Here is a 16,499-nt window from a genome sequence, read left to right as displayed (position 1 = left end):
ACTTAAAGACAGCCTGTACGAATTATACATTTACAAAGACAGACAGACACCAACACCCGTACAGCCTAAGCTGACTCTGCAATCCTGAGGGTGCCAACCTGCGCTTATGCATTTATATGCCTATTACGAGATCGCCCTGAGGACCCGCCGCCCGGAGGCCCGTTCCCGGGGGAGCGGCAGGGCACCGGCCTTGCTCCCGCCCCCCTCCCGCGCCCCCTCGCTCCCCGCCGCCGCCCAACGCCCGCCGCGCGTGGGGCCGGGCCGCGGCGGGCACCGCCCGTCCCCCCGCTCGGCCGGGCTGCCGGCGCGCAGGGAGTTAACCGCGCCCGGTGCCACGGCCCCCCCCGGGGCGGGGCGGCGCCCGCCCGCCGCCACCTCCCGCCCCCCCCGCCGCCGCCGCCGTGAGGGCGGCTCGGCCGCCGCGCCCCGCAGCCCGCCCGTGCAGCGAGAGGCTCTCCTCGGTTGTCAGCGGCCGCTCCCGCCGCCCCAGGTGAGGGCCGAGCCGCCGGGACCCCTGCCGGGGCGGGGCGGGGTGGGGGAAGGGGGGCGCCGCCGGGGGTGGGGGCGGCGGGCGGTGCGTGTTCCGCGGCCGCCGCTGCCGAGCCCCGGGGAACCGTCCGGCAGCGATGTGCGCCGTGCGAGAGCCCGCACCGCCTCGGGAGGAGACCGGAGTGCGGAGATCGAGTTCGCAGTGACTTCGGTTCCTCTCACGATGGATGGACACCAAGCTAGAGCTTCTCCTTAAAGATACTAATAACAGAGGTTTTCCTTTTAAAAAAAAAAGGGGGGGGGGAGGGGGGAGTGTGTGGGTGAAAAAAAATAAATTAAAAAAAAATATTAAAATAAGAGAGTAGCGATAACAGATTCCGCATGGCTTTAAAGCATGGGTCAGAGGACTTGCACACGCATTGAAGTGGGCCATGCCCTTTCTTGAGCCGAGTCCTGCCGTGGGAACGTTATTCTTGAGCGTCAGTTCTAACTTCGGCTGAAGAAGGCTGCTGAAACTTTGGACGTGGCTATAAAAGTTTCCGTTTGAGTAGACAGCGTGAGAATTTGGTGGCTTCCTATTAATCGGCTGCCTGTCAGCTACGACCGGATTGCCGGAAGCGTCTGCCATGGGAAAACTGCTTTATGCTGGCTCCTTTCTTCTGTTCCTGCCAAGGCATCTCCCGTCGGGCGCTGCCGGAGAGGGTATTCCAGACCTTTGGAGTGTCACAACTTTGTTGCCCTTTTTTTTAAATACATCATTGCTTAGGGCATCACAGAACCGAGAACACTATTAAAAATTAAGTGGTCGCTTAATACTGTGGACAGCAGCTGAACGAATATCCTCACTTTATTTGCAGCCATTTGTCATCTAGGTACATAAAAATTGCTTTGCTGTTTCTTCTTCTTATCTTCTGACTCCTTGTTACGAGGACTCGCGGCACTGTAGTTTTCTTGGAATAAAATAGGCATTTTCCCGTGATGTAGGTGGTATAATAGCGATACCCTGTAAGTGACTGACTCTAATTGTACCACCATAAGGGTGCATAATTGGTTCTCATTGCGACTTTTATACCGCTTTACCTCCTGGAGCACGGAATCTAGTACACACTTAGTACATCTAGTACACATGAAGTTTAGGCCTGTTTAATAAAGGTCAATATTTTAAATGAAGAAAACTAATCATCCTTATAAATTCAGTGACTTTTAACAGGCAGACTTCAGGTTTAATTTCTTTATGTAGTTCTTTCAAAATTCATGTGTTACATAATTCTATTACAAGACTAATTTCTTGCTATTTCCTTATAGTGCAATCGTGAGGTTTTTAAGGATTACAGTCCTGTCTCTATTATAAACTGTGTGCTGTCAGGCTCTTTGCAAGGGAGGGTAGGGCAAAACTTTGTGATTCAATACTTCCTGTAAGGGTATTTCCAGAAAGTACCAACTTTGTCACGTAGCCTTAGTCACTTCTGAAAATAATAACAAATGAATCATCCTGTAATTACAATTCTATATCAGTACCAAAGCCTCAGTGATACATTTGCTTATCTGAATGTAGAAGAGAATGCAGAAAGGAGTTTTTTTTTTTTAGTATAGGTTAGGGTATTGGATTAGGAAAAAAGATATTCAAGATGGATGATAAACTAGAGCGCTGTGACTTTTTGGAGTCATGGTTTGGTTTAGTCTTCCTCGCTCTTGGGCTGGGGCAGGCAGAAATGATCTTAAGGTCAGTAAGACATGTTTAATGACGAGGATATTATGAGTAAGATGCTTCCTGGACTAAGGTTTCAGGCGTATGATGGTTAGAGATGACCTTTGGAGACCTTCTGGAGCCAGAGGTGAAAGGGGGCTCATGCTAGTTCAGCAGTCGCTGCCGCTGTGGGAGGTACAGAAGGAAGCGGATCAGTTCGTTTGCTGTGAGACGTACCTCCTTCTGGCCTGCGAGCCAGGTGGTGTTTATACCACAGAACAGAATTAGCGGTGAGATGGGGGTTACGTTAGCAAGGGGTTAGTTTGGGCTTCAGTGGTTTGAAAGTGGTGATGCTTGGCCATATAAAATTGGAGATGCTTGTTTTTCTGCAGTTAAAAGCTGTAGCATGGCTGGATTATTTTGGGGGGTTTAATATTTGTGACAGTATCATCTGTGTAGAAGGTTTTTATCACTGTTAATGATGCTAGCTTTACAGATGGGACTACTCTGATGCACTTATATCTGATTTTTTAAATACAATTTTAGGTATAAGCATACATGGCTCCTGGTTTCTCAAATGAGAAGAAAACTGATGATGAACAGCCTTCAAAGTAAGATTCAGAAATTAATTATCTTGTCCAAGTTTACACTTACCTTCCTCACCAAACTCATAACACTCTCACTTAAAGATAAAGTTTGATACAAATATTCATTATAACATTGAGTATCTAGTAGAAGGTATTTTGACAAATGGAATCTTTATCTGCTTTAAGCAGATCTACACAGAGGGCTTTGCAGGCTAGCCATTTTCATTTATCACGACAGTGAATTTTTCCAAGCATAGGTGATGTTTCTATCTATCTATCTATCTATCTATCCATCCATCCATCCATCCATCCATCCATCCATCCATCCCAGTGAGCTGTTGAAATATTGACTTTGGTTGCTGCATATGGCCAGACCTACCTGCTTCAAGAGTTTGAACAAATAGTTCAATCTGTTTCTCTGATCCTTAATTCAAGCTTATTTTAGTAAAACTATACATGCATGCTTAGTCCTCAGATACTCATGTTTTCCTTAAACCCCTAGTAGTTGGAGGTGCTTTACAACAGTGTGAGGGGAGTTAAATTGTCTGCTCCGTAGAGTTACAGCCCAAACGTTTTTATCAGATAAACTTTGCCTCTACTGTAAATCCAGGGCATTGGTCCTACATACAGGTAGTAATATGCTTACTTTTATTGCCCATTTTATCCCAGCATCCAATTCTGCAATTAGATCTGCGTGGGCAGATAGCCAGTGCAAGTTAGTAACAACCCCATTGCTGCAGTGAGGCGGTGGGTTGGGGAGTGTTGCTGGTAGGGTATGAGATGAAAAAGGTGAAAGACAGTCACTGCTGAGGAAGGAGGATGTATTTGGGCCAGACGTGAGGAAGTGGTGTTGGCCCATACCACGTGAATTTCCCTGTACTTTTAATGGAGGCCTAGCCTTCTCCCAGTTTATTTCCTGGAGAGAAGCTTTTATTGTCAGTCTTCTCATAAAGAAGGAAATATTTATTACTTGCCTGAGACCAAATTGTAAAGTGATTTCAAATCTTATCCTATCTGTATGTAAAAGCTATTCCAGTAAACATCAGCACAGCCAGCTACTTGGTCTGCATTAGTGAGTGACCCATTAACTATGGGTCCCACAAAAACGAACAGGAGTAATTCAGAGGACGCAGCGTGGGAATTCTGCTCACATGAGCTGGCAGACTCCTGGGGTGTCTGTGAGTTTCTGAAGAGCCATAAACCTGCTCTTTCTTTCTCCTGGAGTCAAACAGGTCTCTCGGAGGGAAGAACAAAGGCAACCAAACCTTTGGTTCTCCCTCAGGCAGGATTTGTTTGAAGAGAGGCAAATGGGGCATGTGGGAGATGGAAGGGAATTACTACTGAAGGGGCGAACGAACCACCTGCTTTGTTGGGCTGCTTTTCAATTGCTGAAGGTTGTAGTCTATGGTGGGCAGGGATAAATAGGGTGGATTGGGGTGATACCTCTCTTTTTGTGCAGCTGCTCCTGGATAGTTTATGACATTAGAGAGAGGATTTCAAGAACAGGAACAACTGTTATACTCAGAATATTGGGGTTGTAACTATTTTCCTTGCTTTCTAAGGAATAGTCAGTGACCTCAGTATGCGGTCATCTAGGCTACTTTAGGCTTCTTAAGGTATCCAATACATCTTGCACAGGATTGACAGATAAGATACAGGACCTACAGAAAAGCACTGCCTTTCTGGAGAGGCATTAGAAGACAGGCAAGATAACCTAAACCATCTGAAATAGTGCTAAATGCCTATGTTTAGGCTTCAGAGTTGTTCCTAAAAAAGTCTTAACAGTTTTACATAAACTGTATAAACTCTAGGCAAGCTCTTTTGTCTCCTCTGACAAAGCAGTTTGAATTTGCTGAGCAATTCTGTGATTGCAGTGAGCCTTCACTGAGCTATTAAGTCATCTTCTTGTGTCTGGAAGATATTTATTGCTCAATTTCATCCCTCAGAAACTACTTTGAAGTACTGGCCAGTATTTTGCTTAAGCTTGTGATTATTGGCTAGTCTTTCCTACCTGTTTCAGTTGAACTTAAAACATAAAGCACAGAAGGCAAGCAATTTATGAGTCAATCAGCCTGCTTAGTTAGTCCACTACCAAATTTTCCATGAAGGTGATCCCACATGCTAAGTAGTTCAGTTTGCCTTCTTTGCCTTGTCATTTCCTGGTTCTTCAGAAAGATTTTTTTTTTTTAAAAAAGTTGTATCATTTCCTTACAGGAAGCAATTTAAGAGGAAGTGAACTTTTTTTACCTCTACCTCTCTCCCCCTTTTTCTTGCATATTTTTTTCTCTTCCGTGGTTTTCACTTTGTTTCAGATTTTCCATTTGCCTCTTTCCTCTCCTACTTCAGATCCTCTGTGCTTTTGTTACCAGTCTCATACCATAGAGTTTTTTTCCTGGCTGGATGACAGAGTTGCAGTAAGCCAGATTGCCAGAAACACCCTTTGGGCCTACCTATAAAGCTCAAATTTTCAGCCCCTCTCAGGTGGTTAGGAGGGTCAGCCAAAACGCAGAGATCAATTTTGCTTTTCAGCTTTGCTATAGATTGGCTATGTAGTAAGATGGTCTACTCAATATTCCCTGGACCTCCTCCCATTGTTGTGCTCACCGTAAAGATCCACCCTGGTTCACAGCTTTAATATTGTTCAAGGTAGAGTTTGCACTGTTGCAAATGCATCCTACCATCTGGGCTTTTGTTCATCCTGTGCAATGACTGGAATGTTAAATATGTTATATGGTTTATTACAAGACATAAGGTGGTCATGAAGTTTAGGATTTCCTTAATGTAATGTGTGAGGAACCAAAATAAGATAGTGCAGGCATACTTGGGTGCGGCATTTCCCAACTTGCACTGCTTGCCTTTGCAAGATTAGCATCTGTTCAATGTAGGGATTTGTATATACTCTGTATGTTTCATAATGCTGCTGTCCTGGCAGAGAGAATTTTATCCATCTCTGCAACCCTCACCTGGAAAAGATGAAAGAAGACATCCTGTACCATTTTGCTCTTGGGACTGGTACCCATGATTTTCCAGCACTGTTTGGAGATGTAAAGGTAGGACACTTGATTTCATTCAGTGAGCCTAAGATTTTCTGCAGAAGGTGGAAGTGTAGCTGTCTTCAGAGTAGGAAAACATGTCAGCATACCACCAATTGATGAATGTATGGAAAGGGAATAAGATTTTGTGGGTTCTCATCTCTCTCAATATCAAGAAAAACTGGGGATAATTGTTTCTGACTGCCTCTTTTCTTTCAGTAAGAAGGCAAATACTGCAGTCTCTGTTCAGGTGGAACTCTGTTTTGGGAGGCCTTCGAGCCAATATCTGTGTTATATTAGTTTAAACAGGATGAAGGTATTTGAGTGCTATATAGAAGGAGGGTGGTTTCCCCATAATTTTTCTTTATGGCCTATTTGAATGATTATGAAAAGAACCACATCTGGGAATGCCAAGTTCCCTTACCAAGCTGAGAGGAGTGGCTGATATGCTGGAAGGCTGTGCTGCCATCCAGTGAGACCTGGACAGGCTGAAGAGCTGGGCCAAGGGGAACCTCATGAAATTCAACAAGAGCAAGTGCAAGGTCCTCCACCTGGGGAGGAACAACCCCATGCACCGGTACAGGTTGGGGGCTGAACTGCTGGAAAGTGGCTCTGTTGAGAAGGACCTGGGAGTGCTGGTGGACAGCAAGCTGACCCTGAACCAGCGCTGTGCCCCTGTGGCCAAGAAGGCCAACGGTATCCTGGGCTGCATTAAAAGGAGTGTGGCCAGCAGGTTGAGGGAGGTTATCGTCCCCTTCTCTTCTGCCCTAGTGAGACCACATTTGGAGCACTGGGCCCAGTTCTGGGCCCCGCAGTTTAAGAAGGATGAGGAACTGCTTGAGCAAGTCCAGCGTAGAGCTACCAAGATGATCAGGGGGCTGGAGCATCTCCCTTTTGAGGAAAGGCTGAGAGACCTGGGTTTGTTCAGCCTGGAGAAGAGAAGACTGAGGGGGGATCTCATCAATGCTTATAAATTTCTGAAGGGTGGGTGTCAGGATGATGGGACTAGGCTCTTTTCAGTGGTGCCCAGCAACAGGACAATGGGCAATGGGCACAAGTTGGAACACAGGAAGTTCCACCTCAATATGAGAAAAAACTTCTTTCCTGTGAGGGTGACAGAGCAGTGGCACAGGCTGCCCAGGGAGCCTGTGGAGTCTCCTTCCCTGGAGACATTCAAAACCCACCTGGATACGTTCCTGTGTCCCCTGCTCTCGGTGTGCCTGCTCAAGAGCAGGGGGGTTGGAGAAGGTGATCTCCAGAGGTCCCTTCCAACCCCTGCCATTCTGTGATTCTGTGAATAGTTAAGTGTTAACTGAAAGCATTTGCATCCTCATGTTGGTCTTTGCATGTTCTTTGATATACTGAATCATGCAACTGATTTTGTTTTGTTGAATATTGTCCACCCCAGTTCGTATGTGTTGGAGGAAGTCCTTCACGGATGAAAGCTTTTACCACTTACATAGCTGAAGAACTGGGGCTTGCGAGCCCTGGTTGTGACTATCCTAACATCTGTGTGGGAACTGACCGTTATGCAATGTACAAAGTGGGACCTGTTTTGTCAGTCAGTGTAAGTATCACTTAACGGGATGTGGGACACAGGTCAATGGTGCTGTTCAAAGGAGAAAATACGCATGCACATTTGTTTTAAATGCTTAATAGACAGAGTCAGCTTTTTAAGTTTTTATCAGCCATGCTCAAAATAATGCAGTCCAGAATTCCTCTTTAGCCCTCTTCTTTTTTGTAAGAGGGCAAACCTCTGAGACCTTCATTCCTTTCTTGCCTCCTTTTTCCTCAGTGTACCACTGAGATGTTGCAGGAATGGCCTTATAAATTTTTTGAGCAGACTTACTGTTGCCTCATCCCTGTTCTGTATCCTGAATAAAGGGAAAAAAATGTCACTCGATGCACATGGGGTACTGGAAAAAATGACTGTTTTGTATCCAGAGCTAATAAGTATCTGCAGCGGCATTGTCAGATATGCTACCATAGCTTAAGAGCAGCATTCCACGGTACTTGTGCTGCCAACTCATGTATGCATTTTAAAACTTTATACCTTTTAATTTGTATATATGATTACATACTTCAGTTGCAATTGCATGACTGTAGATCATTCTGCACCCTTTCTATTGAGTTGTAATTGTCGCATTATCATGCAAGTTAAGGTGGATCTACATTTGCTGAACTTTGTGACTGAACCACAATGTCTGTATTTTGAAAAAAATTAGCTTAACTATTCACTGGCACTTTAGGTTGGTAAAAATCAGAGTGGGGATTTTGTAGTGTTCAATAAAAGTTCTGTGATGAAGTGCATTTGTTAGCTATTAAGAAAAGACACTGCTTATACTTTTGAGAATGTAAACATTTTATAATTCATGATTTTTAGAAATATTGTATTTCATCTGTAGTCTACCAAAGCCAGTGGGAGGCTTTCTGTTTACCTGTAGGAGCTTTTCAGTAGGCCCATAGGTCAGGGGTTTTTGTGGGAGTGAGGTGACATTTGGAAACAAATACCAGGAAGGAGATATTTTTCAGCCCCTTCTTCCATATATATTTTGCATTGTCTATGTGAATGTCAAATACTAATTTCTGCTTTCATTTCAGCACGGTATGGGCATTCCTTCTATTTCAATCATGTTGCATGAGCTGATCAAGCTGTTGTATCATGCCAAGTGTTCCAACGTAACCATTATCCGCATTGGCACCTCTGGTGGAATAGGTATTTCCCCTCTTGATTTCTTTTTTTCTTAAAAGCAAAGCATCTTTGTAGGAGAGTAAAGCATCCCTCTGCAAGTAAGTGGTTGATGGTCAGAACAGTTTTCTGCAGGAGATGAATCATTTTGCTTCTGTAATTTTGAAAGAAGAGGCAATATCTGTCTCTGGATAGAGAAAATGCACTTAAGAGATACGACAACGTGAGGAGAAGGACATTCCTGTCCTGTATGAAAAGTATGAGATAAAGACTATATAGCAAAAAATGAAACATTTAGTTCTTTCAGAAATTATTTGTAATAATAAACTGAAGCAGCCAGCCGTGCACAAAAAAAATTCTCTTGGTTAATTCAGGGGCAAAACTGCCACCTTTAAAAGAAGAGGGTGGGTCAAGACGTATGTTTTATGTGTGCAGAAACAAAGCATTAACTACATTGTGAAGCTGTATCTATTCCTTTTTACTGCAGGTCTGGAGCCAGGCTCAGTGGTTATAACTAAGCAGTCAGTAGATGCCACCTTTAAACCTCAGTTTGAACAGGTTATTCTGGGAAAGACTGTAACTCGCAGTACAGACCTAGATGAACAGCTAGCTAAGGAACTGATGGAGTGCAGTAAAGAAATCAATGAATTCAATACAGTCATTGGAAACACTATGTGCACTTTGGATTTCTACGAAGGTAAGGCTGGCAACAGTCTAACAGTATATTGGTAAGCAGCAATAGATAAATACTGAATAATATTTTAACATTAAGGTTCCAGTTCACTGGACAGAAGGCATTCCCTGCTTTGAGTTGTCTTGTCAGTTGTAACTAACCTGTTTCTTGTATATGTAAAATCAAGCATTGTGCTTAGCAGTTTGCTGTATTGAACTTGTAGTTTTGTGGAGACTTATTTCCTCCCAGCTCTGAATAGATCCTCTGGAATACATACAGTCTACTGTACACTTTTCATGTACTCATCAGCTAGGTATGTTTGTCACAAAGTTTCTGTGATTTACTGAGGCATCCTAGAGGATTAGAGGAGTAAGAATTATTTGTGGCTGTTTTGGGGTTGGGTATTTCTTGCACTGGTTAAGTATCTAAAGTAAATCTTTTCTAAAAGAAGCATTGGAACTTGTTTCCTGGGTGCATTTTGAGCAAAGCAGTGACCAGACAACTGAAGACAGATTCTGCTGAGTTGCGTCAATGATGCTACATAGGAGGGGCAAACCTCCAATGCTTACTTTGGATAAGCATACAGACATTCAGGTGCTTTTATGATCTCCCAAGTCTATTCACAAACATCTTTCAGATCTTATGAGAACAGAGAGTAGATGTCACCTGATACTACTTTCTCTAGCTGTTACTGAATAGGTGGCAAAGGGGGCAATGCAGGGGGGAACATATGGTCTTAGTAGTGCTCAGGCTTGGTCAGGAGTGGACACTGTCAGTGTGTGTATCTGCTCAGACACCAATCACAGTTGCAAGCTACACTAAAAAAACGTGTCAGGAATGTTTTTGAACTCACACAGCAAAACCTGAGAACAGGCTCAAAGGCATTAATTTAGTACAACTCCTGAAAACAAAAAGATACTGAGTAAAACACTGTGTAATTTAACTTTACTGTATGTAACCTGCTGCTGTTTTATCTGTAGGCGTTATTCTTGAGTAATTTGAATAAACTAATTTCCTCAAAAAATTATAATATTATTAGCTTAAGAGGCTCTTCATCTCTTACCCTAAAGAGTTAGTAAGTAATAAAATGTTAATCCTTTAAAGGTAGCATCAGGAAAGCATTTTAGAGTCTGGCAGTTTTTCTAGGCAATGATTAAACATAGGAAAAATGCAGCGCTTCCATACACCTTGAAGTTTGTTGCTGAATTTTCATGTATGCCGCACATGCGGGAAACTGCTACTTACATTTTCCTGTTTATGAATTTGAGAATTTAAGCCGGAGAAGACCAATTATGTTACTGTGACTCACATTATAAAAGATACAAGTAATATGTAGAAGCTCTAGCAATAGCTAATAATCACTTTGTCCTATTTGTCTTGCGCGTGAAAATAAAGAGTAGTAGTAAAAGCTGGACACTGTGTTGGGGAAACTGCAATAATTGGGTGTTTTAGAAAATGAGTTTGTTCTGTGACGTCATCACTGAAAATTTCTACAAAATGACTTTGTAGGACAGGGCAGGTTGGATGGTGCAATCTGCTTGTATACTGAAGAAGAGAAACTGCAATATTTGAAGGAAGCTTACGACTCCGGCGTCAGAAACATAGAGATGGAGTCTTCTGTATTCGCAGCAATGTGTAATTTCAGCGGTGTCAAAGGTAAGCTAGCTTAAAGTCACTTTATTCAAGCTATAGGAAGTTTTCTGCATTGCAGGGGGTTTGTAGTGAAAACGGCGAATGAGGTGTTAACATACCTTCTGCATATAAAAAAACCCAGTTCTGGTTATAGTTTTGTTGCTATGATTGTTTGATTTGTGTCATATGTATTCATAACTTATGCAAACTTGCCCACATAGTTCTTCTAGAGTTTAGTTCTGTCATGTGCTATTCCAGCCCATGGCAAGCACATAAGTCATTAAAGCACCTAATTACCCCATAGCATTAATTTGTTTTCTTCAGTTAGTCTTTGAAATTTACAAGAAGCAACTGGTTAATTTAAGCAATCAGGTGATTCTCATATACGTAAAACTATAATCACTTTCTATACTTCCGTATCAAATTGAAAGTGTGTTTCTTGTAGACTTATGGCTTGAAGATTTTTAGTAGCATCATGAATAGACCATTCTTAATCATAAAAGGAGTTTTAAATTTTTTTTACACAGCTTACTTTTTTTCAGTGAAGATCAGAGAGTAAAAAAAAAAAGCTACTACAAATAATGTAATACAGGGCCGTTCTATTTACCACATTAGCTATAGTCTCTCACTTCCCTTGGCAAGGAACTTGCCAATTTAAAACACTGGTGTTTCTCACACTTCCTTAGACTCAAGAACAAAATGAAGAAAAATAAGCAAAAAGGCCATTGGTTATATCAAACGTCCTCAGTTCTTACTGACTCGAGAGTGATTTAAAAACCCAACCCATGCTATCACTGAGCCATTAGGGAGCCTGGTCCTTTTTGCTGTCTCTACTTTGTAGGTCTGTAACGTGTATTTACCGCTTGTGCTCTGCAAATCATCACTAGCAGAAACCCCCCAGAGCTCAGCTTGAGTGAAAGGAGGGATTTTACCTGTGGGGCTCTGATAACCAAAAGGCAGCAGATGAGCCTGAGATGGTCCATGAGATCCTCATGTACTTGCAGCGCTCCCCATCGTAAACGTTGAAACGGCTCCTCTGCTGGTTCCCAAGGGATGGCATCTACAGCACAGGGATTTGAGCCGGGGGTAAGGTAGATACAGGCGGGCTGCTAACGACATCTGCTAGAACAGTGTCTCTGATCACTTCCTATCAGTCAAGTCATGGGTACTTATGAAAGGTAATTCCTATCCAGGAAAACATCAGACTCATAAGTATCTGCAGCTGCCTGCGAGCTCTTGCTTTATTAATGTAGTGATCAGTATCTTAAACTTTGTAACTCTTTTCTTTTTTTTTTTTTTTTTATCATCCACAGCCTGCTAGTCCCCTAGCACCTTATGGTACTGTGCATTGTTTTTGTTTTTGGGGTTTTTTTTTTCTCTCTCATATTTCTAATCATCTAGCTGTTTGTTCAAATATTTATGCTTTTGGACTGTAGAAGTGCCAGAATGTCATTCCTAACTAATGCTGTCTTTTAATTTCTAGCTGCTGTAGTGTGTGTCACTCTTCTGAATCGGCTTGAAGGGGATCAGATTAGCAGCCCACATGATGTGCTTGTGGAGTATCAGCAGAGACCGCAAAAGTTAGTGGGATATTTCATTAAGAAAAGGCTTGGGAAAGTATGAAATTCCCATCTTTGTTTTGTAGAAGCAGGAGGCTTTTGCACAGCTGAAGTCATGGTCATGACTTCTGTACATTAAAGGTCTTTTGCCTCAGAATACTTCACAGCATTCCGTGTGTCTGTGGAAGTTAACCATTATGTCCCTGTGCTTTGGGAATTGTTTGTGCTGATTGGCTTCCAGTTAAGTTTTGCTTAGTTATGCATTGCTGGATATGAGACTCGCTTTCCTGTGGACTGGAAAAAGGGATCTGTTGTGAAGGACAAACCTGCTATAATATATGAAAAAGCTTTATCTATCCCTGCTGTAAAACAAAAACTAGGAAGAAAATCAAACTTCATTGCCAAGTACCTGCAAACCACCAAATTAAAATTAATTTAAGAATGCTAATACCTTTCTTGTTGTTATAAAAAAATTATATAAATTATAATGGTCTTTGTTGCTTTACTTGTAAAGAAAATTTAAAGTGAATGCAGTTTATTTTTTGCAAACTTTGAAAAATAATATTTTCATATATTAAAATTTAATGAAATTGCCAAGTGTGGGACTGAATTTTCTAAGCATTAAGGACTTGACACTGAGCTGTTGAACGTCTGTACTTTCTAGATATTGATCCAACAAGGTCATTCATATCCCATTTTAACTATATGATTGAATCAATGGCCAGGAAACATTTATGCATTAAGTAATTTTGCATTGAAGAACCTGAAATCTTTTGCTGAATCAAGGCTTCTGCGTACTGAAGAGGAACCACAGGCATTCAGGAGATGCCTGTTCACAAGACTGCGTTATGGTAGTTCATTTTTTTTTTCCTTTTACTTTGTTCCTTTTCAAATTTTTTTTCATCTCCATGTCTTCAGGATGTAACACTCACTGTTGTAATGGTTCCTAGTTCTGGAAAACTGGAGAATACCTATTGACTGTACATGCCATCAAAGCCATTTCTGCCATTTTTTCCTCTGCCATTGGCCTAGTGTTTGTTGTTGTGGTTTCGTGGTTTGTTTTTTTTTAAATCATACATGTCTATCTCCCCACCCCTGGCAGTGGGGGGTCCAGTTCTAATAGGAGTCACAGGTCAAAAGGCTCTGAATGAACTATCAGAACAGCTGTCACTGATCCAGTTATATGAGATTTTCTTTCAAGGACTGTAATTTGCAACACTGATAACAAGCATGAGTTCAATCTAAGAGGCAGCGATGCAGTAGTAGGCCAATTCACTAAGAAGTGGCAGAAACTGGAAGCAATGTGATGAAAATAATAAAAAAGGAAGGGATGACTCTTGTGAAGAGGAAACTATCAATGAGGATTAGTCTCCTTAAATTTGATGAATTTTCAACTGGAGAACAGATAAAAAGGTAAAAATATTAGCTTTTTAAAAAATTTACTAATTTAGTCTTCCTTTGATTTTTAAAAACACATTTTCTCATTTATGCTCAGGATAGACAGTGATTATAAGTTTTTTAGAGAAAGCCTTTTTTTCCCTAAGCTTAAGGGAAGGAGTCAGTTGGGAATGGCTCCACATTTTTTTGAACTGATCCTCCCTTATTTAAAAAAAACAACAAGCCAAACATCTGTGTGTGACTATGCCTAGTGCTTGCCTGGGCATTGCACAAAGCCCTGTGAGGCCTTTTGGGAAATGTGCAGCAAAGCACATCCTTGTTCTGCAACCTCCTGTTCCCAGAACAGTAGCAAGGAGGTAAAAAGAGGATCGATCCCTTGAGAAGCAACATGCTGTGCTCTAGTCTGGAGAGACGCTTACACCAAACTGACTGGTATGGATTTGGAGGAGGCAGTTTGCTGTTGTAAAAATAATATTTCATTAAGAAAACAAACACCTCCTGTGGCTTGGTGAAGCTCTGGGGAAGTGTATTACTGCAGTTTTCCTGGAGGTATGAATCTGAAATGGTGTCATTTGCCTTTTTAAAGGAAGGACAGCAAGAATCTGGAAACTGGTTAAAAAGAAAAAAAGTTCTTAAATCATTTAACACTGTGAGCTGTCAATTAAAACTACAAAGCTTTTGTATTTGTACTCATATAAAGTAGGCGCTTCTATTTTGATAACTGATGTGAAAACTCTTATGTGCTACATGCTGAAATATAACTAGCAGTGTGGCCTGACTGAGCTGGAGCTAAGGTTGAAGCATTTGTGGAGTGATGCAGGTGTTCTATTAAATCAATACACAAGACCCTAGCAGAAACCCCTGGAAGACTTTAGTCATTCACTTTTCACCAGTATGTCCTTTCTGCTTCCCACTGTTCCTTAGGACAATGTACTTCTGCCTCTGCTAAAATATTTTTTTTTCCTGTGCTTCGTAACAGACGGAGCAAAGGGATGTACGACAACTTAAAATTAGAATTCAAAGGAGACCAAGTATCCTGCTGTTTCTACTGGTCACCATCCTGTAATGCTGTATTCCTAATGCAAGAGGGTGCTCTATAGACACATCTTACGTGGAACAAAATACTTGCCTTAGCTTCAGAGGAAGCTTGCCAGAATGTTACCCTGATAAGAATGATTGTATTTTCCCTTGTGACTGCAACTGGACAGAGAGATAAAGAATTGAGTAAGCTGTGTGCATCCGGCAGTGAAGTTGCCTTCCTGTAGGTTTTACAAAGACACCCACAAAGAATTATAAAATATTTAACAGGTTTTTATATGCAAATCAATTCTTTAATATTAGTCATTTGCATTCTTTCTGTAGACCGTGAATCAGGATATGAAGTGGTGATATTTTTAAAAGCATATATTATATTATGTACGTGTTTGATATTTCATAGGTATATCTACAAATCCTGCAAACCCTGGAAACCTCAGTTTCAAATCAAAGGCCGCCTTCTGCTTTCTACGCCACGCTGTACCTGGCAATACACTGCAGAATCCGTTTAAGGATAAAAGCAAGGAGGAAGGTAGAAAATACAGATAGGGTGGAAGTGTTAAGGGAGAAAAGCAGTGGTTTCTACCAACGGTTTTTTCTGTGATTCATGGTGTTGTTCTGGCCTGTTCCTACCTTTTTGTTAAAGGACTGGTTGAGACCATAATGAAGATAGGCTAGAAGGCATTTGTTTCACATTTGCAAGAGACTGAGAATGTGCAGTAACTTGATTAGTGACTCAAAGGAGTGGATTTTTATTTTTGGCATCTTGATATACTTCAGAGAAGGATTTTCTTAAATGGAGGGTATGAGAAAACCTGAAAATGGATACTTTGGAATGACCTATTGACAGAAGTGCTTAGAGTCCAAGTGTTTTATCTGTCCTTTAAAAAACAAATACAATAATTCAGTAATGTCAGTATTTCTTGAAAATACACAGACATAATATGTAGTATATTTAAAAAAATTCTTCCGAAGAAAGGATTTTCAGTGCATTATGCAACAGAACTGGATTTTCTTCTGCAGTCTGGATCTCAATATATTCCTAAATAAAATGTTTAGACAGTTGAATCAGAAATGTATTTCATTTCCATTGACAAGATAAGTGACAGAAACTGAAGCATGAATGTTTTTAGATTTGCCCATCAGCACTCAGTTATGTTCTGAATGCAGTGCTCAGTAGTCCAAGCAGCAAACTGAGCTTTGGGATCGGATCTGTGTAGAACAACTGAACACAAAATAGCACAGTCGTGTGCTTTAATTACACTATTACAGTTTGCTACAAGATATTGAGGTTTGCTTTACCTGAAAGTTTCTCAGTCTTTAAGCTGGAGTAACTTAAATACATGCTGCTTCTTTCTAGAAGAATTACTATTTAATATTCTACTCCAGAGTAAGAATTCAATTACAGTTTAAAAAGTCTTCTGTCTGAAGAGAAAGGAGGTAACTGAATAGAATAACATTAAATCTGAAACTCTAAGGTACAATAATAGCAGAAAGAGTAATGCTGACAGGGGCAATGCTTTTGCTCAGTCTACAAAGAAAATGCAGCAGCAGGAAAAGACAACCAGAGCTGGTTTTACATGATACAGAAACCTGATTCCAGATACTTCTTGTTGGTGCTGAGCTTGCAACTGTGAGAAAACTTTCAGTTTACTATCAGTCTGTCATATTACAAGAATAAAATTCCTACAGCTGCCCAGAAGCTCGAACAAACCACC

At 41.5% G+C, this 16,499-nt stretch overlaps 1 protein-coding gene across 2 annotated transcripts; it reads left to right on the top strand.

Moving 5' to 3' along the window:
- The first annotated feature begins 329 nt into the window (after positions 1-329).
- Positions 330-12,941, top strand: UPP1 (uridine phosphorylase 1). Of its 2 annotated transcripts, none has more exons than XM_064443336.1 (8): positions 330-490; positions 2,723-2,787; positions 5,696-5,813; positions 7,204-7,362; positions 8,397-8,511; positions 8,972-9,181; positions 10,667-10,813; positions 12,273-12,941. In XM_064443336.1, the coding sequence occupies exons 2-8, from the start codon at positions 2,735-2,737 to the stop codon at positions 12,410-12,412; spliced, it is 942 nt and encodes a 313-aa protein (XP_064299406.1). In that variant the 5' UTR covers positions 330-490; positions 2,723-2,734; the 3' UTR covers positions 12,413-12,941. The 2 variants fall into 2 exon arrangements, with proteins under 2 accessions (XP_064299406.1, XP_064299407.1); XM_064443337.1 differs by lacking the exon at positions 330-490 and adding an exon at positions 571-762.
- The last annotated feature ends 3,558 nt before the right edge of the window (positions 12,942-16,499 follow it).

Source organism: Phalacrocorax carbo, chromosome 2 (genome assembly GCF_963921805.1).
Source record: "Phalacrocorax carbo chromosome 2, bPhaCar2.1, whole genome shotgun sequence".
NCBI classification, from domain to species: domain Eukaryota; kingdom Metazoa; phylum Chordata; class Aves; order Suliformes; family Phalacrocoracidae; genus Phalacrocorax; species Phalacrocorax carbo.
The sequence above is the reverse complement of the archived record's forward strand: the minus strand, read 5'-3'. Positions and strand labels throughout refer to the sequence as shown.